Source organism: Cupressus sempervirens, chromosome 2 (assembly GCF_028749045.1).
Source record: "Cupressus sempervirens isolate cs-2001-9-10 chromosome 2, ASM2874904v1, whole genome shotgun sequence".
NCBI lineage: Eukaryota > Viridiplantae > Streptophyta > Pinopsida > Cupressales > Cupressaceae > Cupressus > Cupressus sempervirens.
In genome coordinates this window covers 744,287,474-744,315,081 of record NC_143119.1, presented here as the reverse complement: position 1 = coordinate 744,315,081, position 27,608 = coordinate 744,287,474, and the positions used below count along the sequence as shown (strand labels likewise).

General features: G+C 35.3%; 1 protein-coding gene across 6 annotated transcripts in view; it reads left to right on the top strand.

Moving 5' to 3' along the window:
* Window positions 1-886: 886 nt before the first annotated feature.
* The window catches only part of LOC149575527 (protein EMSY-LIKE 3-like), a 69,659-nt gene continuing 42,937 nt past the window's right edge, over window positions 887-27,608 (top strand). For 2 of the 6 annotated variants that reach the window (XM_089815291.1, XM_089815289.1), the window contains exons 1-7: window positions 957-1,158; window positions 18,604-18,794; window positions 19,126-19,235; window positions 19,525-19,774; window positions 19,950-20,174; window positions 21,322-21,390; window positions 21,483-21,707. In XM_089815291.1, coding sequence (XP_089671417.1) covers window positions 1,125-1,158; window positions 18,604-18,794; window positions 19,126-19,235; window positions 19,525-19,774; window positions 19,950-20,174; window positions 21,322-21,390; window positions 21,483-21,707 — 1,104 coding nt within the window. In that variant the 5' untranslated portion in view covers window positions 957-1,124. Of the gene's footprint in view, window positions 1,159-18,600; window positions 18,795-19,125; window positions 19,236-19,524; window positions 19,775-19,949; window positions 20,175-21,321; window positions 21,391-21,482; window positions 21,708-27,608 lie in introns of all 6 variants that reach the window. The other 4 variants (XM_089815288.1, XM_089815290.1, XM_089815293.1 and 1 more) reach the window with 4 other exon arrangements.

The window sequence follows — 27,608 nt, the reverse complement described above, 5'->3', positions numbered from 1 at the left end:
ACTTGTAATAGTGAGGCTTCAATAAACTATGAAATAACCTTCACTCCATCTTTGCTAAGTTCTTCTCTTATGACCATAATCTTCATTACATTTGCGTAGTTTTAAACACATTTTGTTGCTTCAAACTTTACACTTTGGGTCTTCAAAATCCCATTCACTATAATATATATGAAAGATGGTGACTAGAAGCACAATCACAACTATTCGTGCTAGCGAAGGGAAGTTGACAAGCTTTCTAAAATACACTTTTGTCAACCTAAGATTAATTGAATGATTTGGAACAAGGCTCAGAACATGCCAATAAGAAATAAACATGAATGCATATATATCCCTATTATGACAAATGTTGATACTATGCTTTTGTAACATTTTCTGATTAAGCAACGATGCTTCCACTTTGACAATGAATATTCTAAATGAGACAAGACTTTGCTATTTAGACAATAAGTCAATACATTAAACACACAAAGAGTAAAATAAGTTCAAATGGAATAGAGGAAATCATTTTTATATTTTACCTTTTTAAAACAATAAAATATGAACTCTTCAATTTTAACATATATTTTTATTATTACAATGTATTATTACTCAAAAATAATATTAAATGTATTAAAAAATCGATCCCAATAATCATATAAAAGATCCAAACATAAAATATATGTACAATTTATAATAATAATAACAATGAATACAATGCTATAAATACAATCAATGATAATGACAATGTATATTAAGAAGTTAATGATTGAAAAATTGGAAATTACTCATTAAATGAATGAATAAATAAATCTTAAAATATTTATAATTGATAAAAATGTATGAGGGGAGTTACTCCAAGGAAAATTAAAAAAACCTACATAGATTCAGCCATTTCTTTATTGCCATTTTTGTTTTGTTATTGAACTCTGTCATATTGCAGCCATTTATATACTCTTTAACATACGCCGTGTCTAGCCAGATCTGCAAGCTAGATATCACGAAATCTCGCCTATTGCAAATTTCCCCATCTTTTTGAAAGCAATAAATAGGGGAGCGGTCTACCGTATTTTAACTCTAATTTGGTCGTTGGGGCCTCTTTTTCAAAAAAATATCCCCACAAAAAAACTATTGAACGAGGCAAAACCATGGAATATGAGTATGGCCACTCGGATAGCAGCGGTATGTAGCCGAATCTTCAATGTTTAAACTAACATTTTCCTTTTCTTTTTATCCTTTTTTTTGGCACCTTGCAAACAGTTCAACGTCAGAAATGTACTGTTAATACTCTGCAAGTTTTTTGACCAATGGATGCTTCTCAAATTCAAATATTCCCCATCTATGAACACATCCACACACATAGTATATTCAGTTATTTTTTTTTTCTGCAAATGCATGAATTATGGTGTTGAGCAAACTTATGATATCATCTTTTTTGGATTGGTGTGTGTCTGCCCTTACCTTTGTGAGGATTCCTCTTGCGGCCAACATATCAATTTAACAAACAAATTGGAGGCTGAATCTTTTATTTCTTCTTCTTCTTCTTCTTTTCTGTTTTTAACTTTGTGGATTTGATGGAAGGGAAACATTGGGTAATCTAGATTGAAAGAATCGCAGTGGTAAAGGACCCACATCAACAAGAGTTTTTTGTTCACTTTCTTTGCAGAGGGATACACCTAATTAATTTTATTTGAGATCTCCAAATGTAAGCATTTTCTTTCTTTCTTTCTGGATTGAACTAGACTCCTATTATCACAATTAGGGACTGATAATGAGCTGGTGAGGCCCAGTGCTCAAAGGCTGCCCATGATTATTTTCTGAATTCAATTTTATGTTTCCTAGATAATGAGCTGGAAAGATTGAGCGTGAAATGCCACTCATGTTGCTAGAATGCCTAAGTCACCTGCAATTAATAACTGCCCCTCCAATTGTGAAGCCCCAGGGAATAAATCTATCCTCATGGGGATTCACCCGAGCCATGTGAAAGGGAAAATACCAATTTATTTAAAGGGGTATATTGTTTTTGTCAAAACTTTTCCAAAAGCATTCTCTAATTGAAAATTCTGAATGCTGATTCACCTAAATTTAGGCAGGGGTCCTATGAGGGGGCTTGGGCTCTATTTTTTAGGAAAGAGAGGCCCCATGAGATTTTTTGTGGGAGGCTAAATGATAATTTATATTCTTTTCCTCCAAAATAGGAGTCCCTAGTTTTAACCCATCTTAATTTGACTGGGCGAAAATGGGGTGGAGTTGGAAATAGCCCCACCAGCTTAGGACAACTTTGTGCCACATGTCAAAAAATAAAATAAAATTTTGAAAAAGTAGAAAGTTTTTAATTTTTTGATTTCATATTTTAAATTTAAAATCTTCCAAATTTCCTTAAGTTTAGGAACTCAAAATTTTAAGGGGTAATACACTTTATGATTCATGGGACCACTCAGCTTTAAACATTTCTAAAAAATCACAGTGGCGGCTGCTCTATTTTTTAAGAAGTCTCCATCCATGGGACCCCAGCTTATATAGGGAAATGTTGTTTTAAGGTTCACTATGTATGACATCAACTCACTCTATGGAGTTGCTTATGTATATGTGTATGTATATGTATTTATATTTATACGCACAGAGATGTATGTGTGTGTATATATGTATCAGCAAAGTTGGGTAGGGCCCATACTGAATTATATTGATAATACTATTAAAATATTATAAAACAACAGCCAAGGTATTGTGGAACAGCAAAATGGTAGTGTATGGGCTAAAAGAATGTCATACAGCTGGTCTTGAGTCTTGATGGCAGTATAAACAGACTCTATAGCATAAACTGGTTGTGCTGACAACCCCAACCTAACATTAGATACTATATGTAACATTAAAGTTTAAACCACTACAGTTTAATAGATTCAGTCTACCTCTATCCATGGTTGGCAGGTTTGTTGTGGCCATCATTGCCTTTGGGATCATTTCATTTTTTTTGACCATTACCTTGCCACTTGAGCCTTCACTCTATGCCCAGAAGGATTCTAAGTTTGCCCATTTGAAGAGGTACTGAACAGCTTCTCTGATGGCATACTTTTCTGCGAAATCTTCCTTCTTGGGGGCTTTTTGCAGAGTAGCCTGCATTTGCAACCAGTTAATTTGAGATGGGAAGGAGCTGCTGCCTCGATATGCTAAAGGCAGCTCAATCTTTTCAATCTTAGTCATTATCAGCTTTACTCTTTTAAAAAGTTGTACAAATGTTGCCATGAGTACCTCTGGATCCACCACTAAGTGACCACTTTACCACTTGCTACTAGTTCTGTATGGTCCAAGATTGCCTTGAGTCCATTTCTATAGGTGGTGAAGTTACTTTTATGTGCTGAAGATCTTATCCTGACTGCAAACACAACTTATGGTTCTAGAGAGCATTTGAGGGTCTTAGAACTCTTCTGCCAGAAGTTTGAGATGTAAGTGAACACCGGCAAAACAAAAGTAAATCTTTTGGCTAAGAAGAATAATGAACCAAATTTACTTTCTTTTGAATGAAGTCAACATGGAAGAATACAAGTACTTTGGAATTAATTTCCATAACAGCCTGAATTGAGAGATCTGCAGAAATCTTCATACTCACTACAAAATAGATGCAGGAATGCTGCATTATGGGATTAGGAAAAGAAATCCTTTAGTCGCACCAATATATATGGTGTAAAGTATGGAATAGTAGAATGTCAGATCACAAATGTAGGCAATTAGAAAGAATTCAAAAGTATTTAATCTTAAGCAGCCTCAAAATCAAAAGTTTTGTTCCTTTTGATATTCTTTTTGGCAGAAGTAGCCACTTTCCCATTGTTGGAGGCACATATGAGAACTGTATGTTATCTAAAAAAGGTTCAAAATATGGGGTACCATCGTTACTCTAGAATGGTTGTGGAGGATGAACTAAGCTGAAGGAAGAACACAGATGAAATAGAACAACAGTAGAATGGGTAAACTGCACATTAAATTGCAGTGTAACCAAACAGCATTGAGGAAATTAAACAAACATGTGATATGAAGGTTTAGAACTGTGACGTGGAAAAAGCAAATTGGTCTAAATAAAGTTTACTATGTTAGAGTTTAACTCCATGTGTGTACTTGGCAAAACGGCATATGTGAGAGATGCAATTAGAGGGAAAGAAAAGTTGTTAATAACCTAATTTAGGACTGGATTGCTTCATCTTAGGTGGGAGACTGGTAGATGGACTATACCTAAGGAAGTATGGGAAATGAAAACACACCTATTCTTGCAGCAAGGGGGTGGTTGAGAGAAAATAACCAAGGTTGCATGGGTACTTGTACCCACACTGTAATGGGCACCCTAGAATTGCCCAAAAACTGAACCAACTGCTGATAGGAATTTAGTCAAATAAATTGCATCTGACTCTTAATTTCTCCATTAAATGTTTAAACCCTTTTATAGCTCCGTAAATAAAATGTTTGTTTGTTTTTATGTCTTTGCATAGATTTGAAACCACAAAACATGAACAAGAAGGAATTTATAATAATATGCAAACTGAAGATTGAACTATTGCTGAGATAATATTAATTTTCAATTAATAAAATCAAATACATAGCAGACTTTTCAACTCACTAATTACTCCAGCATTATACATAATTTTCCAGTAATGACTTCCCATCTTGCTGCTACAGTAATATGAATAGCGCTGCGCTACAGTGCTGCTACAGTAAAATCTGCCTTCAATCAGTCCAAGACCCTCATAAAATCATCCCTTCACAATGGCATACACATTGGACAAGAAGTGAGAATGATATGAGCAAACACCCGATCCGCCTGTAGCTGGAAATGCGCCCAATCTGCCTGTTAATGAAGCTGATAGCAATGAATTCCAAAAGCCAAATCCCAAGGGAATGATGTTTAAAATGTCACAAGAGAGGATAGATGTCCTATAATGCCAAGAACGGATCTGCAACTCACACATCAATTTTATTCTCATATTCTACCTGCCAAATGAAGCCACTAGCACTCCCTTTTATTCTTTCTCTAAGGGTCCATTCCACTCACATGAGCAATGTGGGATAAAAGATGTGCAATATAAAACATATTAAAATAATCACTTATGTCTCCCTTAGGCGCCCCTTTTGATTTGCACACATCCGCATAAAATTTAATATTAAAGTAACACTTTAATATTTTACAACAAAATTAATTGTTACTTTAATAATACTTCAGACATAAAAACATATTAGCTATCGGACTCCGAATAGCACGAGTTATAGCTCATCGAACAACTCTTGCCGTGGAGTATCAAATTCAATCACCAAAACTAGCCTCCTTTGTGTCTTGTTGACTTACTACAAATAGTAAGTATGCTTGAAACTAAGTAAATCAACTCCATTTTGGCCCAAACTGGAGATGACTAGGCCAGAACACTCCAAGATCCCTTTAAACCCTTCGTTAGCCTTCAAGACCATGTAGAGCTAGGCTAATGCACACGCACTTGGTCGATTTGCTAAAGTGGGGACATTACACACACCCTTGGTACTCATACCTACGTACCCAAGTACCGGATACACATATCCTAAGTACCAGGTACTCGGTGGAGAACATCATAGCTAAGGACCTTGATTAAGATTTCTGATTTTTTTTTCGGTTTTTTGTTTGTGTATTAGCTTGTTGTTCATCAAGCTTAATTCAATGCCTAATCAGTTTGAAACTTTGATACAATATGATTAACAATAAACTTTATCACTATTCAAGTCAGAATTTTATCATTTCCAATATGTCATTGTCGTATGATTTATGATTTTCTTGTTCATGTTTAAAGTCTACCTTCTTTGTTATGCATCTAACCATTGATGATATATTATTATTGCAAACAAATAGCAAATTTGAAACTGAAAACAATACATTACATTTGCAAACTTTATCACAGTTCTTGTTTTGAAAAATCATTGTCATGACTCATTATTTCATGTTTTTTATAAATATAAAAGTATAATTAAAAATAATGTTTGACATACCCAAGTACCCCCATCCTCTATTATGAAAAATAGTCGTACTCGTACCCGTACCTGTACCCAAGTACCCCAAGTACCCTTGTCCCCATGCAACCTTGAAAATAACACTTCATCATTGAATGGGCAACCCAAAATGGTATCTGTGTTTAGTATGAAATCAGCTTGAAAGTGGACTACGTAACTGCTCTTATCTGAGGAATGAAGCCAAGAAAAACAAGAATATTTTTTTTATCAAGAATCATAGTAGGAGATTTAGCATTAGAAAGAGTCTGAAAATGTTTTGCGGTTTGGCTCTTGGTCCCTTAGATTGCTTGGTCTCATGTTTGTTATTAATATATTTTTTTCATTCACATAGTCTAAGTTATTGGATCCTTGCATTTAGCCCTAAATGCTGATACCGCTACAAGTCTGATTCTGATTTCGTCATGATTCCAATCGAGCATTTAGATTCTCTTTGGGTTCTGCAGAGTGCGAGTTTGATTCTGGTTTTTTGCAGATTCCTGTAGGATTCAAGCTGGGTATCTATAGGCATCCAAGGTTGTGGGTGCCCAAAAACGGAGTCCACATGGCATTTTTTTTATTTTAAAAAAAAATCTATAAGAAGCATCTAAACCCTATTTTTGTTAAGTTTTTAACCCAGGAATCAGTGATGACAAATAGTAATAAAGAAATCATTTGAGAGAAAATCAATACCAGAAGATATCCTGGGAAAACTCTTCGAGAATGAAGGGAAAAATCCAACCACACAAAACTCTTTGAGAATGAAGGGAAAAACCCAACCACACAAAAAAGATCATTTTATTGATAACATGAATTCTAGTGTACAATATCCTTTGCTTGATGTGAATATACAACAATAGGAGAGACTCTTCACATTATAACCGAAGGTCTCTTGAGATTCTCATAACTCCTATAATTAATTATAACTCTTCGAATATTCATGCTTCAATGCATGTGAATGACACATATAATTTATATTTAATATTACAAATTAAACTTAAGTGTCCTTTTCAGTTGAAGATGACAATAACAGTAATAATGTCCAGATTTCGAGAGATAAAGATCTCTATCGCAGCTACAAACTTTACCACTCCCTCTTAGCAAGAGAGATTTTTAGCTGAACATTCACACAAAGCTACAACAAGAAATGTCAATGATAAATTCTGATCATACAAATTCAAAACATAATTCATGGAGTTACTCAACATGAAAACTTGTATCAATGAGTCATATTCATGGAATCACTTAACATGAAAATCTGTAACAATGAGTCATATTCATGGAATCACTCAACATGAAAAGATTTGTAAGACTCACAGCTAAGTCTTTATTCACAAACTCTCTTAATGTAAGCTAGCATGGAATCTCTCAACATGACATCTAATGCCAATCACAGAATCTCTCAACATGATGACATCATGGACTCTCTCAACATGATGTTCACTATCACATAGTGAAAGAGTTATCATAGCTGATCTTTTAATCTCATTTATTCACACAAGAATAAAATAGGCAATGACAAACTAAGACTTGATTCCATTTAAGTCTCAAATTTTATAAATACCACAAATATCACAAGCATATATGAAAATGAAGGGGATTCCTTACACTCCCTCTTAATTAAAAAGCCTCCCTCTGAAGCTAAATAATTTCTCCCTTTATAAATTTGATTTTCCCTTGAAATGAAGATAATATGCCACCAATAATAGTGTAGCTTATGAAGCCTTCCCCTAAGGATTATTGTCATTGCATCCTGCAATTACCGAATTAACATCACTTGATAAATGTTAACAAAAAACTATTCTATGTCAATTCAGAGCTCATCTCCATGCTAATGATATTCAATAGTTGTAGTCATCTCTGCTACAATCATTGGAATTTCAAGGTTGCAACATTCATATAATTATATATAAACAAAATAGATTCTTCTATGAGCCTCTAACCAAAAAAAAAACAAAACAATAATACTTATCTTCAAGTTGAAGTTTTGAACCAGAATCAAAACCATATGATGATGCAAAATTGTGATCACATCCTTACACATTCCAATGTTATTAGGTGACAAAATGCTTTGCTCCCAGCACAGACTGGACTTCCTCTTTTAGCAATACTTGAGCTCACCCGACACTTAAGTTTAAGAAATTATTGCAAAGAACAATAACTCTTGAATCAATATCAAATGCCAGAGCAAAATGAATATCGATGCTCGAACATTAAACTTTTGAACGCACAAGAAAAAGAAATAATGTTGCCCCATATATGGTGAGGTAGCTCCAACACGATCTTTTATTCTTTACTGTCACGTTCTATTTCATCATTTTGCTCCAAATAACACCTTGATAGATATTGGCACATCGAAAATAAACTGACACCTAGTATCCTTTAACCAGGGAACTCAGATACACACGTACTTATGAAATGATAAGATAGAACCAAATTCCAATCATCACTTGTGAACGCAAGAGAACCTTTTTATCTTCCTTTAGCTATGTAGAATAACTAATGAAGTATATTAGCCGGTCAACTTCCTGATGCCGTTTCATAGAAACCAATAAAAAATTCTTGATTATAGCCTCAAATAAGCTCCCACGATAGAGAATCTTTTGGTCGCTATGGTGGCTTCTCCACCAAGGGACGCTTCTAATTGAATAGATGATACAAAGAGACCCGATATCCTCATTTGTAGAATAGGTACATATATCTTCTGTGAATAGTTTCAGTAAAAGTTCTACTAATTGAAGAAGTAATTTGGGAAAAGATTGAACGCAAAATGCATGACAACACTCATGGCAACTCCAGACTGGAATGAGCGCATACATAATGTGAAGAGATAGAGAGATCTAAAGAAATCCACCATAAAGAAAAAAGCACTCTTAAAAGAATGAAAGAAAGAACGCTTGAGAGGACTCGAGCACCGAGAAAGAATGAATATATGTCCAACGCATGAACACCACTTCAAGGATTGAATAGAGATAATGGCCACGAACATGTCCTACATATGTCACCTGACACGAGAGCACTCAATAACTGTTATAAACATGGAGAGATGAAAGGCCACGCCAAAACCGTAGTTGCCACGCTAGCACAAGCATTATGAAAGAGTTGACAACAACATAACCAAAAACTCTAGTGAATGTCATTTAATCTTTTTATCAACCATCTATGATAGGCGTTGAAGAATAAAATTAGAAACGCTTGAGTGATATGAATAAACATTTCCAGCCCTTCAATATACCAAGATACCCTGGCATAACATCAACGTCATTGGTTATAGATTCTACGATGGTTTCCTCTGCAATTGTAAGATATGAGGCTCTGCAAGATATGAGACATAGTCTATTCCCGGGAGACGAAAGACATGCAAATATTTGAAAACTTAGAGTGGTTTTGAGAAAGCATGATAACCGAACAATTGCTTCATACTCACTTCTTCTCCAAACATCAAATGAAAATGATTGAAATATGAGAAGATAAACAAATTGAAAGATAAGGAAAGAAAAAATACGTATCTTTAATATTCTTGATTTAAAAGAAGATAGCCATGAATGGTCAAAATGAAGGCACCAAATGACATAGATGTTGAACGCTACTCTCCCAAAAATGTTCTCACCAAAATTCTTTTTGTAGTTGAAGCATTTAAGATGAGTCTGTGTTACCATCGGGCTCTAGAAGAATAGCGGACCCCTTTTTTGGACTCCAAACCTTCCACTCAATCTTTTAAGGACTAGGCCCTCATACTGCTTGTTCATTGGAATCAAAATTACTGTCATGAAACTTGAAACTTGTACTCTGACAATTCTCTCCAAATCTCAACGTTCTGGCTCTGATACTATGTTAAGTTTTTAACCCAGAAATCAATGATGACAAACAGTAATAAAGAGATCATTAGAGAGAAAATCAACACCAGAAGATACCTTGGGAAAACCCTTCGAGAATGAAGGGAAAAACCCAGCCACAGAAAAAAGATCATTTTATTGATAATATGAATTCTAGTGTACAATATCCTTTGCTTGATGCGAATATATAACAATAGGAGAGATTCTTCACATTATAACCAAAGCTCTCTTGAGATTCTCATAACTCCTATAATTAATTATAACTCTTCGAATATTCATGCCTCAATGCATGTGAATGACACATGTCATTTATATTTAATATTACAAATTAAACTTAAGTGTTCTTGTCAGCTGAAGATGACAATAACGGTAATAACGTCCAGATTTCGAGACAAAGATCTCTTTCGCAGCTACAAACTTTAACAATTTCAACCTAAAGCATGCATTTGGTCATTTGAAAACAGACTACCATGAGGGTGTGCCAAGGAATTGTGATATGTCCTTGAGTGTGCTGATTTAGATGCCATGGTTGCATAGCTTGCCCATGTCTCTGTAGATGAACAAGAGGTAGCTGTTCCACATGACATGGACATAGTGAGTGACACAACAGTTGGTTCAAATGAAGTTGAAGTGGACCCAAATGTCGACCTTGATTCCTATGAAGATAATGAAGATGAATTTGGATATCAAAAATGAAATATGGCTTGTAATCTGAATTTTTAGTGTGTAATGACATTTTTAGACTTTTGCTAAGTATGAATATGATATATGAGGTATTTAATTAATAATTGTATTGGCCATTATGAATTTATGAGTATCATGCTTCTTATTATTATATTATGTTTGAAGTTTTGAACCAATGATGAATGAACATTGAGCATATTACATGTATGAATCTATACATACGTACATATACTTGAAAACACACACACACACACACACACCCACCCCCGCAGTACTGGGACCCACCAAATTTTTTTTTGGCCGAGTCCAAACCTGAATTTGAATGCAAAGATAACAAGAACTTGAATAATTGCATTAACTATGATACATTCTTTTATTTTCATCATGAAATGTATAGTGACATCCATATTAATGCTAACTAATTATAAACCTTGAATCAAATCCTTGCATTGAATAATAGCAATAATGTGCAAGATTTTATTAACTTTAAATTTATATAGTCTTCCCAAGTGATTCATTGTGAGAAGTCTCCTTAATGAAATCTGCTTCTCCAATGTTTTGAGACATGCCATTGCCAGGTTGATTGCAGTTTTTTTCATGTACAAAGAAATGTCAACAATGCCAATTGTGAAAAAATATCTAGGCTGAAGGTTCGAGAAATAAATGAACACAATTTTCTAGGTGCAAGTTGTTTGATATCATGATTTGAATTGAATTTTAATGAAGCCTATTGTCACTTAGCCAAAACCTTGCTGAAATTGTGCATATACATATACGCTTTAAGGTTTTCTAGTAGTGGTGATCTCACTGGATGAAGATGTGGTCTCTTGTTGAGACATAAGCATTCTTTATCTATAAATAGGGCTTGGTAGCTTAGTGGTCCCTGTAAAGAGACTCCCCTTTCACCCATTTAGGTTGCCGTCTTGCTTTTTGCTTGAGTGGATTCACCTTGTCAAAAGGCACCGCAAGCAGGTGGGCTGATTTTAGGAAATGTAACAATTTCTAGCATGTCTAGTAGGACCTGGTGTACACTGTAAACCCTCCTCATCAACAATATAGGTTTGTGTGTCATCCCAAGAGAAAGAAGTCAGCAATCAATTGAGAGTTATTCAAAAAACAAATTTTTTAGGCTTCACAAGTCCATTGAGAAGATGAAAGTTCATGCTATTTCAAATCTTGCAATTTAAGTGTAGGCACTAGTTCACCTCGAGGAAGATTAGCACCTTATACCACACAGCATTCGACTATGAGTGCAAGCTGCTTAATACTAATTTGCTATTGGATTATGAGGGAGAAGACCAAGTAAGTTGAGTCCCACAAGGTGTTCTAGAAACTATTGGTGGTTGAAAACCACCTCACTTACTTGGTGTGCCTTTTGATGAAGCCAGTTCGCTTGGATGGAGAGTGAAATGTCTTAAGTACTGAAGTGGACAAAATTACATAATTGGCACAAATTGAGAGCCAAAAATCAGAGATTTTTATACTGTCAGAATGCAGATTACAATGCAATTGGCCTTCCAACAATTGGTATCCACATTGGAAGGCCTTCCAATGATTCATCATAGTGATCTGATGCTGAGGCTTACCAATGATATCGATCTCTGACGATGATCTGCAAAAGATGATAATTCTGATGAGTGCCAAGTTTACAAAGTAACTTCACCTTATTGTAGAAACTAATAGACTAAGGAGAATCTCTCGCCTCTGAAACTAATCTCCAATGCTTAATTCCTAAATCAGAATTGTAGACACGAGAAATGATATGCTGTGATTGATGCTAATGAACATCCAAAAGATAGACTTAAATATGCAATGCCAAGAGCTAAATCTTAAAGTTGATGGTCCCAAAAGTAGGTGCCCAAATTCAAATTATAAAAATAAATCCTAACACACAAGGTGGCATACTAGTGTGCCCCCTTGAATGGCCCCCCTTGTTGTTGATTTTCTTGGATCTTGCTGCAATATGTAATAGCATTGCCTGTATTGAGGTATATGTTTTCCATATGCAACATCCTCTTTTTATATTTAAACATAGGTCATGAATAGATTTGTCCCTTTAGAGGACACGTCTATTCAATAATCAAATAATTATTGTATATATAAGCTTAACTATTGTGTTATATATATATATATATGAATATAAATATATTTCTTTCATATAATAAGTTTATATCTCACATAAAATTATATCTGTCATATAATTATCCGACTGAGGCTACCAAAAATTAACACTCCCTCTTAGCAAGGGAGGATAAACACAAGACAAATATTACACCATTGGTAATATAAGGATATCTCAGAAGTTTTCCACAATTTAATATTGCATACAATATCAAGAGTATTGATCTCCAGAATATCAACATATGATATTCATCAATTACTCAAACTAGGGTATGATATAACATTTAATATCAAGAGTCTTGATCTCCTAGAATACCGACATCTGATATTCATCAAATACTCAAAAACAAGGTTTGATATCATATTTGATATCAAGAGTATTGGTCTCCCAGAATATCGACATCTGATATTCACCAAGTACTCCAAAATCATTTAGATACCACATTTGATATCAAGAGTATTGGTCTCCCAGAATATTAATGATATTCACCACTTACTCAAAACGTTTAGATATCACATTTGATATCAAGAGTATTGGCCTCCCAGAATATCAATGATATTCACCACTTACTCAAAACGTTTAGATATCACATTTGACATCAAGAGTATTGGCCTCCCAGAATATCAATGATATTCACCAAGTACTCTAAGAGTAATGGCTTCCCAGAATGTTCAGATATAAGACATTCACCATTTACTCAATTTATTGGATCTCATAATACAAGTTGATTGTAAGATCGTCACCTTACAACAACTTCTCCAAATACAAGTGGCATCATTTGGAAGTCGTCGCTTCCTCATGATGTACACAAGGGATAGGCCCATACATAGTCACAATCCTCCTGACTGTGACAACTTATTGAACTTTTAGAGAAACCATGGTTTACTCCCTCTTAATAAAAAAAGATTAGGTTCACTGAAGGTTAACCAAATAGCATCCTCAATCTTCTCCCTCTGAATCTTAATCTCCCTCTTTTTCCTGCAAGAACATTCTCGGAGGAAAAGATCAAGGTATATAGCTCTTATATATAGAAATACAATAAATACAAGAGAGACAATTAATTTCATTAAAAATTAAATACTTTAGAAATTTAATGTTTTTAATTTAATAACAAATATATGTGTTTTCTTTATATATATAACATCACAGGAGAATTCTTCATTCAATAATTCTCCACCTTATGTGTGTGTGTATATATATATATATATATACATATATATATGTGATAAATCAAAATAGTAATAATTATGAGCTAACCTTGTTTAGTCAACTTTGAATATGATCCCCAATCTTAATGAGTTATTCAAAAATAACTGTTCATACCTTCCTTAGCAAATCCTAGGCACAAATATGTGACTTGGGCCCCAATTGATGCAACCCATGGAAAGCCTTTGTCAGTGTTCTAGGGTAACACATGTGTAGCCGTTTACACGGGTTGCGTGTTCAAAACAGCCCTTCGTCTCCATAGATTGGGTCACAATCTGACATGTCTGGGTATTCAAATTATATTTTGCATCAAGTGCCAATATCAGCCAAAGCAGCGCTGCAACAAACCAAAAACTGTGAATCTTCCAGACAAGGATATCAAGGAGGCCATTCTGAGATATCAATGTACGACGGCAACAACAGAGATGTTTAATTTTCCAACAGAGGCAGAACTACTGGGTGTGCCACCAATGGGTTCAATGGTATTGCAACAGGCGCAGGCCGCTTCTAGCGATGATGGTTCTGATCGGCCATCTCTACCATATGCAATCTTTGCCCCTTCTTATTATATTTTCCTATTCTATTCGATTGTGTTTGAAGAGCACTCAATAATGGTAACCTTTACAGCCACTTCTCCACTCGTTGCACTTATAGTTAATCAAAACTTCATGCATATATCCCTTTACACACCATTTCTAAACCAATCTCCTTTTGCACAAAAAATGCGTATATGTTCATGTGTTACACCAAACGTCAAGCGATCTATCTTATATTCATCTTGTAGCTTGATAAGTTACTAATTCCAAAGCAGCCCGCAGCATAATGTGGAGGAATTGATTTCAGACAGAATTTTTTAAAATTGAATTTAATAAAATCTTGTAGCCTTTCATGCCAAAACCGTCGATTGCCAAAACATCAAATTCTGAATAAACCAAAGGCTGTGTAACATATAACAAATCCAGAAACTTTTAGGGCAATACATTCTCCATGTGTTCAGCGGCTGCTTTTTGTTTTATACTTATCGTTTCTATGCCTCTATGCAGTGAATGATGTCTGTTGCTAGCACACCACATGACATGTTTTGGCACTTAGTGCACACACATCGTCCCAGTCAGCTCCATATCAGTACACATACCAGCACTTGAATTTAAACACCATCAACACACCGCAGAGAGCATATGGGTTGAGTTTTAACAGCGAATTCAAACACCAGTCATCAAGGAAAAAATACCAACAGCTGACAACTCCAAACAAATCCTTCAAATCTTTATTTGAACACAGATATGAATCCTGTGTGAATCCTTCATAGATTTGATTAGGGAGAAATCTTTCATCCTTGAAACCAAATACCTCTAGATTCCTGCAAATATTTAAGATAGATTCCCACAGATGTTATCCTTATTTCAATGCAATCGCTAATCAGATCATTCCAATGTCTTCCAATATCAAAAGTCCCTCAGAAAGAACGCTGCTCTGATACCATGTTGATTTTCCCGGATCTTGTTGCAATATGAAATAGCATTGCCTTTATTGAGGTATATGTTTTCCATATGCAACATCCTCTTTTTATATTTAAACATAGGTCATGAATGGACATGTCCCTTCAGAGGACATGTCTATTCAATAATCAAATAATTATTGTATATAAACTTAACTATTGTTATATATATATATATATGAATATAAATATATTTCTCTCATATAATAAGTTTATATCTCACATAAAATTATATCTGTCATATAATTATCCGACTGAAGCTACCAAACATTAACACTTGTGCGGCTAACTAGCTCTCGGGGGACCGTAAGAGCTAATAGCAAAATTGTTTAGGTTAGGCCTAAAGAGGGGACATGATAGAGAGCATGGGTGATCCCTATGGATGAAGAGGGCTTGGGATTCCTTTGGAGCATTTAGAATCTGTGATGCCAGTCACTAATATTAACAAGAAGTTGTGTCATTTTTTCTGATATTGGGAAGCCTCAATACTGTAATCTTCAAGGCCAACCTTTCCCCTAAGCATGTAGTCCTTGGAGAAGACTAGTGCTAGTCCTATGCAAAAAAATGTGAGGGAACAGTATTTAAAGAGAGTTCAAGGTTCACAATGACTTAGTGCAGTTGGGACTGGTCCAACAAAATTTTACAGTTTAAAGTGAAGATGTAGAACACATCAATTATGTGAAATTGGAAGTAAGACGAGCATCATTTCTTGACATAAGCATAATAAACCTACAAAACAAAAGGTTCATAAGCAAGCACCAAACAGAAGAACACATCAAATCTGAAAGTTCTTTCTAGAACAAGATATTGAGAATTAAAGACATTTAGATACCTATTTAAACAGTGACTCAAATATGATTTACATAGGAGATGAATTCATGCTTACATATAGCAGTGGACTACCAGCTCATGACACTTGCAAAAATCAGTGATGTATAATTGAAGAATAGGGATATAGAAGAAGTGGGTTGATGAACGTCATGAAGAAGGGTAGACCAGATTGATGATTAGTTCCAGAGAAGTTGAGAAGGAGCATCCAAGCTAGCTGGCAGGAGCACAACCTCAAGTAATCAGGATGCTCGTATTGCTCCATGATTGTAGCATGCGTCTGAAATTGGGAGCACTACCTGAAAATGATATGAATATTGTTGGAGGTAGTCCATGGAACTTGAAATGTGTAAAATTGTAAATGACAGGCTGTTGTCTCAGTAAAACATTCCTTTTCCTGAACAAAACAAATGAGGCTTGAGTAATGAGCATTTCAAAATCATGCGTGAGCAAAAGATATTTCAGAGTGCATGAGAATGAAACTCTGTTGGATGGGTTAGAGAAATGTTATTAGAGGAAGTCCTTTGAAAAAGTCAATCACACTTTTTGACGGTGAACATTTGGTGAGGCCTGCCCTCCTGCACATCTTTTTGAACAAGTTAAAATGTTAAATTGAAAGACCAATGCCAGCTTGCGAAATTTCTGAATTAGACTAATAAACTTATTTTCTTCATCAATCTTATGGATCACACTTCATGATCCATCATTAGGATGAGATAGCTAGCCAGTGAAGAGATAAGGTTGATGAATAAAATAAGTTTACTCTACCTAAACCAGAAAGTTTGCAAGCTATTATCAGGGGCTGTGGAATTTTTATGTTGTTATTTGAAAGACTGATGGTTGATGGGTTTTTACTCTGACAAGCTTCAGAAAACCTGCTTTGTAGGAACCTGGATGAAGGCAAAGATGTGGGAGCAAGCCTGCCTTCTATTGAAGCTTCATAACATTCTGTTGAAAATTTATGAGGGTAATATGGAAGGAAGGATTGGAAAAGGGGTTGAATTTTATTACAAGGGGGTGCATTAGAAATGCACAAAAGGTATTCTGCCCAGTTTTTTCTTATTTATATATATATATATATATATATATATATATATATATATATATATTGTATGTATGTATAATATTAAGTAATATTAATTTGCCTAAAAAATTGGCCAGGATTTATGAATTCCAGAAAATATTATGTCTCCTGATAATCATATATCTTCACCTCAATATAAGAGCCCATGCATGTTTAATGGGCATGTATTGAATCACTTCTGCACTTGAGGTTTCACTTCAGGAAACACAAATTAGGTGAGGTTCTTTCTGCATCCAATGTTTCATTTTCTAGTCAACCTTTTCTATAGAGAGTTGTACACCACGAAATATGTGGACTTTGACATTCCAACTATGCTATTGGCTTGGTGATTTTAGAACAAATATCCTACAAACCTTAACTGGAGCTTGCATGAAAATCAAGAAATAATCATTAGCTTGGCTTATTAAGGTCTTGAGGCATTATATGGTTAATGGAGGATGGAAGAATTTATCTAGGAACAGTAAGACAGACCTAGATCCTAATAATTAATAGTAACTCTGATAGATTTCAAAGACCACAATCTGACAGGATTGGCTCAGATTGGCTCGGTATCCCTCTCTCTCTCTCTCTATATATATATATAGATAGATAGATAGATAGATAGATATGTTCTAATTCACTAGTGGTCATAGGAAATTGAATATTTTAATTGATGTAAGCTGAGTATTAGGGATCCTCTGATTTTAATTGATGTAAGCTGAGTATTAGGGATCCTCTGAACAGGGATTTGCAATGAGTTTTTGGATTGTTTTCTAATTGAAGGGGCTTAATTTGTAGCTTTCCTTGCCAAAAAAGGTATAAAAACATAGCAATAATGAGAAATTCATCAAACCTCCCTATGAGTATTCTCCTAAATCTGACTAAGAGGTCAGCACATCTTTCTTTTCTTTATAGAGACTAATGCGATCAGCATGGGGCACACAACCACAACTGTTAATATAAGTGCAGATTTTGAGCCTTGGCATAGTCTTCCAGGAGGTAGATTTAATAAATGTCAAAGCTATTGTTTCTTTCGAGAGTCATTTAGTTGTGAATGATAGGCCTAGGTTTGCATTTGTGTATTCATTAGCATGTTGAATTTTTATCATATTTATAGATTTGTGTATGCACATATTGGCTTCAGTGATGATTAAATTGATAGCATAATACATTGGAAGGAATTTTAACAATTTTTTCGATTTGTATTTGTATTTCCTACATTATTATCTTGAATCCAATATCTAGAGGTGGACTGTTCTGTTTGATTTTGATTTTGGGAGACATGTGAATGAAACTGTAGATTATGGCTGCTATATGTATGTGTGTGTGTGTGTGTGAATATGAGAAATAGTAAGCAGTTCAAGATTGAACTGGGTGACTTCTGAAATTGAAGCAGGAACAGATGACGATCTTCCTCCACATGCCAGTCAGATGCCAAGAGAAGGACGAGGCACTGGAAATGGCAGGGGTGCTGTACAGAAAACCCAGCACGGAAGATTACAAAATGATCAGATTCATTGGTTTGAGCAGGAGGCATATTGTTGTGTTTTGCGGGCTTTTAAGGCTCAATCTGATGCCATAACCTGGGTATTGATTTAACCTACTCCTTGGTTGCCTAATATTCTATTAGAAACACATTCTTAAATTGTAATGGTTTTTAATAAAGTTTTTATGTCCTGAATTTTCAAGAATGTACCTATATATCAGAAAATTACAAGCTGAGTACATGTAAACTGTCATTAATTTATTTTTCTACATAGTAAGGTTTTCTTTTGAAGTCACTGGAACTCTGATTTCAAGCTTTTGGCTATTATTTTTTTAATATTTCGTAGGTTTTTTAAGCTCATAAAATTTGAGGTTTTTAGCTTTGTATTCTGTTCTCAGTTTGGATTAATTGTCAGCTTAATCTTTTTTATAGGAGAAAGAAGCTTTACTGTCCCAATTAAGAAAGGAACTAAGAGTTTCTGATGAGGAGCACAGGGAACTTTTAGGCAAAGTTAATGCAGATGGTATGCTTCGACAGATGAGGTTAGAGATTTTCAAATGAACTTAATGTGATAGAATTTTTAAATGAGGCATTAAAATTTCCCTTCATTGCATAGTGGGTGTGTTTGCATATATTGTTTCCCTTGTTTACTGCTTTTGGAAGCATCATCTGTGGCATGAAGTTCATATCAGATTTTATATAATTATTTGCTTTTTCATATATCATTTATGTACTGCTCCTCTGGTAGTGTTATGTTCTAAATGAATGAACTGGCTGTGAATGTCTATTTTCCTTCCAAGTTTCTAATGAGTTCACTGAAACTGTGAGCAGAGAATGGAGACAAGCTGGTGTTAACCAACTGGGACTCATGACAAATGTTATATCTGCTCATGGTCCTACACCTAGTCCAACTGTTTCGGCATCCCAAAAAAAACAGAAGGCTGGACGTGCAATGCCAAAGATGCATCTACAACCTTCACTGCCTAATCTCCACAATTCTCCAGTTCCATCATCATCAGGTCCATTAGGATTGCCTTGGAACGAAGATGATTCTGCAAGGGTTAGGGGCAAGAAATCCAAAGTATTGAGCATTGAACTTTTTGATTCTGAATCTAGTTAGATTTCTTAAATTTATATTTGTAGCATAGTCATAATATCTGTACGTCAATGCAATATATCGATTCAAAGTGTGTGTTATTCTAAAGCGTGCACAAAATCACTGTATTGAACAATTACGATGTCATGTTTTATGATAGGGTCGTCCACAGGCAAAGGTACTTCAAATGCCAAAAACTTCACAGGTTGCAGCACGAGGGAGAGATCAAATTGTACATAAGCGACCACCTGGACGATCATTTGGCAAAAGTCAATCCACAACACTACCAAATATTGATCCTTTGATAGGTCGCAAAGTAATGACAAGGTGGCCCCAGGACAATAGATTCTATGAGGCTACAATCACATGTTATGATGCGGAAAATGTACTATATTCTCCCTTCTTTTAGTACCTGCTTGTTTTCTGGTTTGTTTGTTGATTTAATTTATGTGCAATGATTTTTTTGCCTTTGATCTCATGCTGTCATGTACGTTTTTTGATTTTCACATGAAGCATTATATATTATTCATATTTATATCACTATGAAAGTGCATACACGTTTGAATTGTTTTGTATGTCAGGGTAGGGATAGTTATGCTTTTTATTTTATGTATTAAGATTTACAAATGATTTATTGAAATTCATTCATCCTTTGATAACTTATAAGTTTGGGAAGCCTTTTGCTAAGATTATAGATGTACATATGAAAAGGAGTATTTCAAATTATAGATTGTTGTTTACATTTGTAGTAGTAGTCATGCTTGTAAAGGAACTTAAATGTTATTACAAAATTTTAGGGACTGCTTCATTTAAAGTGAATAAGGGGCAGAGTCTTTAGTATGGCAGAAGCATGGAAATGGATCAGCCCTAGCAATTGACTGTTTAAGCAAGCTAATAATCTAAATATACAAGTTGTATTGCTTATGTTTTCACAGATCCCATTCAAATACACTATTCTGTACCATGTATCAACCTAATACCTGCAAAGAGGAATTTTAAGTCAGTTATTTTGGCATATGAGATCATATTAGTTTCTATTGTTTTTTAACATTACCAATCTTTTTTAAGATATACTTAAGTTTTATTTTTCTCATTCTATCTTTGCTATCATGTTTTCTTGTATACTTTCCCTACCTGGACAGAATGTACTTTGTGATTATCTCTCTGCAAAACAGGATCAATTTGATTGGGAAGTAGGATAGCTCATGGCTGTAAATATCTTTAAAGAACTTTTAATAATAGATTCCACCTGCACATTTCTCATGGCTATGCCATTTTTCACCACTTTTTATACTAAAGCTCAGTGAGAACAAATAAATGACTAAGTATTTAAAAGATGCCTATTTTAGACATTGTATGCTGTAGATCAGGGATGCTTCATGGTCTCTGCCTCATTCTACCATGCATGCTATTTACCCAGCCACTTCTGTCATCTATATGTAGTAGATTTTATTTTCTAGTTTTGTACTCATATTCTATCGAATCTTCACCTAATTATTTCACTTTTTTGTACACTGACATGAGATTTGTAGGGAACTCATGCACTGATTTATGATATCAACACTGATCGTGAAACATGGGAATGGGTCAATCTGAAAGAGGTATACCGCTTTTTTAGATCTTGAAACTGTTTCTTGAGTCATCGCCTTTTCAATTTTGCAGCATTTGGTTTGTGATAAGTCTTTTTTCCCAGATGTCTCCTTCAGATATTCAATGGGATGGTCCTGCTCCTGAAGGATTTGGTCGGGGTGCCATTAAGAAATCATTTGGCTGTGGGGTTATGTCATCAAAAGATGGCAATGGAAGAGATGTTTTAAAAGGACAATCTACAATGGACCATAGATCTTCACAAAATCGTATGGGCAGGAATGGTTTGAGGGATATTGAACTACGCCAAACAGATAGGCTTCTTAAAGAGGTGTCAGCCATCGAATTTTTTTTTCTTTTCTTGCCATTCTTTTCTTTGGACATTCTTTAAGCTGTTCACTTTTATGTCAATCAGCAATTGATGTTTTTTGGTCACTGTCTTTAATTTGAAAACTCATCCGATCTGATAAATTTCTACCTTTTTTATATTATAAAAATATTTGTGTCTTGTTATTGCAATGTTCTTTTCTATATTAAAATATAAAACTGAGTTCAATCTGTTTGCTCCATTGACTTATGATTGAATTTTATAGACTGTTTCTTCACTTTTTATCACTTCTGATGCCAATCTGTAATATTAAATGAATTGGCACTTGGTGATTATGGCTGTGAAGATCCATGTCATTGGATTGCATATAGGTCTCAGTAAAACCCACTGATACATGTGGCAATTTCTATTCTGAAAAGGAGAAGGCAAAACATATCTTATTTTCTGTGCTGAAATCTGATCGATGATTTCTAAGACAACCATATGAGTCCAGATCTGAAAGTCTACCATTTGTCTTACTTTTTATTTAGTATTGGAGAAAGTGTAGAAAAATATGGCTCAGCAGAGCAAGTGGAATACAAATGCTAACCAAGCATAGCTCCTACATAGCATAAATTCAAAACACTTATACAAAACTTGTCTAAGAGCTCATCAGATCAAAATTCTGAGGAGTACATCTTTCACAGATTGTAATTCAACTAACAAAATTGCTTGTTTGCACCGTAGCATAAGGGAGGATAGTAAGCTAATGAAAAGAGATCCCAATATACAAGAATCATCCTACAGTATAAGCCTCATGCAAAACTTCACTTCCTAGAAGCAGCAGCTTTCTTGTCTAAGGTTTTAACGACCCGGACCATCATGTGTTCAATATATATGATCCAGTTTTCAACACAATCTCACAGCCACCAGTGAGGATAATGTAATGTACACTTTGATCTGCAGCACAAGTAGATTACCATTGGCAGAAGTATAAGACTGGATAGTAGGAAGTGTTGCAAAATAGGATAAGGCGACTCTAGTTATTTTTGTCTTTCAAATGGGTTTAGGTAAGTGACCATGTCTTCATTTCGGTAGAGGTTGCTTTAGTTCTGGTCAGTCAACCTCTATAGTTGAGAGAGTTTAGTACCAACAACTGTGGAAGTTCTTATTCAGTTGGTGCCTATAATTGAGGAAATTAGTGATCAGTTAGTGCCAATATTTGTAGGATGGATTTCCTATGTTTGGGAATTGCTGGTAGATGGGCTTATTAAATAGCACTTCAGGCAGAGAGATCATCTTTTGGAATTGAAAACAAAAGGTTTGTTTCTCTCAGAGAAATGCAACAGTGCTTTCAGTAGTTCTGAATGCTTGGAGGTGTAAATTTATGGGCTGCTAAGGCAGTTCCTTGGGGATTGGATTCCTCAGAACATGAGAATTGCAGATTGGAACTTCAGCAAGACTATCTGAACGTCACAATTGCAGACTGCAGTACTTCAGTCTAATTCTCAAGGAGCCAGATAACAGGCCACCATGGGGGTAGAAACACAAGAAGTATGTCGAGGTTCAGGCATTTGCATTAGACAAGTATGTTCATATTTATTAGTTATATTAGATGGTTAGATTTCGAGTTGTATATGTTCATGAATAAATATTACAACACGAAAGTATTAAGTGATATAATATTTCTTGGTTATTATCTATGTCTGTATAGATTAGGTCACTTCAGTGGCATAAAACTAAAAGCTAACACTCCTGCAGCCAGCGAATCATGGAGAAAATCTTGACGAAAGGGAAGGGGGCGGATCTTTTTCAATATATGGTGATGGAAATTTTGAGGAGCCAAGATAGAATGGAAGAGCTACTGGAATGGAAGTTGCAGCTTTAGAGTTGCAGACAAAATATAGATATGTGCAGAACATTGCATATAGAGGGAAGCTTAATTGTAAATAACTGACCAGCAGTTAGTACCATTCCAAACCTGCCAAACCCGCCAAACCCCCTTACTAAATGCTCAAATAAAATCTTTATGCTAACTGATATGGATTGCTACTGAGAGTTTCTATCACAAGATAAGTTTATGCATAAAAGAGTTTCATCTCCAATGCACCTAGCTGTTTTATTAATGCCACCAATACTAATGAGATTTGAATGTTGTTAATTTTTTTAAAAAATGCTCTCTCTTTTGCCTTATGATTTGTCTTATGGACCCAGATCCTACTTATCCTCAATCTTGGGAAAATCAGTCAACAAATGTGGCATCCTTAAGTGTAGGCAGTTAATGAAGATCGCTCCTGCAAAACTCTCAACCCACAACCATGGACAATTGCATATAGTAGTTAGTGATCAGATCACCGTCAATTAATGCTGCTAACTATTAATCTCTAAAAGATCAGCTTTTGCTTAACTAGAAGTGACAGATAGCCAGCTGCTGCTCAACTGGAGGAGACAAGACTGAGCTGCATTAAGTCTTAAAATGCAACTTGCATATCTAACAAAAAATTAAAATTAACTACCAACTTATCTAATTTGTACTCCTATGTTGACTGTCCATTCCCTAATAATTATTAAGCCACGTGATAAAAAAGTGGATGTGACAAATCCTTCCCAAAGTTTTCTTGCCCTCAAGCAAACAGTGATAGGTATTCTAGGATGTTAGCTGATTCCCAAGCAGTATCCTACAACCATTTGTACTCTGTACTATACATACTGGTGTTACCTTATCTTTAGCTTCACAAATTTTGTCCTTTTGTTGCATTGAGGATTCCTCAATTCAACATGTTTGCCAAAGATGCTCAAGAACAATTTAAGTGAAGTAGCTAAAGTTTGGGTTTTAAATTGTTCATCTTGCAGATGTGCCCTTTCAATCAGAGAAGCAAACTTGCTATTTTCAGAAAGCTTTTCTCCTGAGCTGCCATTGCTGCTCTTTCTTCTACCACACAATTGATAGTAGAAAATGGATTGGGCCAATCTCATCTGTCTTCATCACTTTTGCCTTCAATATTAGGCTGAGGCTTTGCAGAGAAGCTGGCAATTGTCTATCCTGATGATTAATAAATAAAGGAATATGTGCAATCCACCTTAGTGCTATTACATACAACCTATCTTTGTCTCCATTACAACTTGTTTGGCAACTGTATCATAATGATTTTGACTCTGTTTTTGCTGTGTATTTTGTTGACCATTTTCACCAAGCAAATATGCAGGTTCAGCGATAGGAAAAGTTTTGGCATCTGCATGGTATTCTGCATTTGAAGGAATATCTTTGCCTTTGAAATATCCGTTTGAATGATTTGACATTTCTTCACTGTTGTTAAGTCTACCCTTGGCATTCATCATATCATCCTTCTCAGATTCATGATTCAAAGATTTTATGTCTTTCTTAGGCTCATCCTTATCCTCAAAGCTATCAAAGAATTTTTGGAAGAAAGTTATGTAGTAGTTACAGGAAGTGATTGGTAAAATACTTGCTTGATATTAACAAAGATCAAAAGATCAATATATACAAATGAATAAACAATGTTTCCTTAGGAAACGATCATCAAGGATAGAAACATTCTATTCTAGATAGCATATAACTAAGAGCTAACTAAAAACTAACTAAATATTAGAAAGATTTTAATATTTACAAGAAATTACAAGAGGTGACCATTAAACATAAATAAAAACTATCCATTATTATAATACCCCCCCAATGGTTAATCTATCCGCTACACCAAGCTGTCCTCTGAATTTGACAAACTTATCTTGACCAAGAGGCTTGGTGAAAATGTTTGCAGTCTGATCCGCTTTAGGAACATATTGCAAGTCTATTGTCCCATCTTCAACCAACTGCCGTATGTAGTGATAGTGAAACATCTACATGCTTGGTTTGTTCATGGAAGATTGGATTTTGTGCTGACTTGATAACGCCTTCGTAATCAACAAACAAAGTTGTTGGTCCTGTTGGTGACATTTGTATATCCTCAAGTATTTGATGAAGCCAAACAACTTCATGAGTTGCCTTAACTGTTCCTTTGTATTCAATCTTTGTAGAGAAGAGAGAAACTGTTTGTTGCCTCTTATTGGTCCATGTGACAACACCAGATCCCAAACTGAACACATATCCAAAAGTTGAATTTTTATCATCAATAGAACTTGTCCAATTTGAATTCGTGAACACACTGAGTCTAGGATTAGAACTCCAAGATTAAATAAGTCCAAAAACTGTAGTGCCCTTCACATAATGAAGCACATGCTTTGTTGCCATCCAATGATCAACCTTGGGAGCTGTCATAAAGCGTGAGATGTTGCTGATTGCAAAACTGACATTAGGTCTAGTAGCAGAGAGGTAGATGAGGTTGCCTACTAGTTGCCTGTATCAACTAGAGGAGAATTAAACTTGGCTGATAACTTTAAACCTTTCTCCAAGGGTGTAGATGCATGCTTGCAATCTTGCATACGAAACTTGTCTAACAAAGCTTTGGCATATTTGCACTGAGAAATGAATATACCAGAAGACTGCTACCAGACCTCAACACCTAGACAATAATGCATGAGCCCAAAATTAGTTATATCAAAGACTGGCATAAACTCTGTTTGATTCCCTAAATCAAAGATGCCGAATTGCCAGTGATGATCAAATCATTCATATAAATGACCAGAGGGATGATGTTACTGTCAATAGTCTTGATGTACAAATTTGAGTTTGAAAAACTCCTCTGGAAGCCTTGATCACTAAGGTACTTATCAATTTTCATGTACCATGCCCTAGGGCCTGCTTCAAACCATAGAGAGCTTTCACCAGTCTAAGAACTTGATGTTCTTTACCAACAACTAGAGGAGAATTAGACTTGCTTAATAACTTTAGACCTTTCTCCAAGGGTGTAGATGCGTGCTTGCAATCTTACATATGAAACTTGTTTAACAAAGCCCTGGCATATTTGGACTGAGAATTGAATATACTAGAAGATTGCTACTAGACCTCAACACCTAGACAATAATTCATGAACCCAAAATTAGTTATATCAAAGACTGGCATAAACTCTGTTTGATTCCCTAAATCAAAGATGTCGAATTGCCAGTGATGATCAAATCATTCACATAAATGACTGGAGGGATGATGTTACTATTAATAGTCCTGATGTACAAATTTGAGTCTGAAGAACTCCTCTGAAAGCCTTGATCACTGAGGTACTTATCAATTTTCATGTACCATGCCCTAGGGCCTGCTTCAAAACATAGAGAGCTTTTACCAGTCTAAGAACCTTATGTTCTTTACCAACAACCTTGAAACCAGGAGGCTGCGTCATGTAGACCTCTTCTTCTAGGTCACCATTCAGGAAGGCACTCTTGTTGTCCATCAAATGGACCATCCAACCAAACTGTGCTGCCATGGATGGGATTGATATGATAGTGCTCATCTTTGCTGTAGGAGCAAAGCTCTCCTCGTAATCAATACCTTGACCTTGAGCAAAGCCCTTTACAAGTAAACAACTTTTGTACTTATCTAAAGTACCACCAGAGTTGTATTTTATTTATTAGACCCATTTGCAACCTATGGGTTTCTTCCCCGATGGAAGATCAGAAAGGACCTAGGTGTTATTCTTCAACATACTCTAGTGTTCAAATGTCATGGCATGTTCCCACTTTGGAATTCCTTTAGCCTCGGAGTATGTCTGAGGTTGAAACACACTGGAATGTTGGCCATGAGATAAAAATTAACCGTCTTTGTAGGTTTTCTCTTTTTCTAAGCAGTTCTCCCTTTGATGAGCTCATCATCTCAAAGATCAGCAAGTGCCCTAGCTCACCACTTAGGCCAGAGAGGAGGACCAACATAAATATCAAAAGATGCTCTATGATCAGGTTCCTCATCAAAATAATCTGGATCAAAACTAGGTGAAGTATTTGCAAATCTAGGTGAGCTTATAGGAGAAGCCAGAGGTG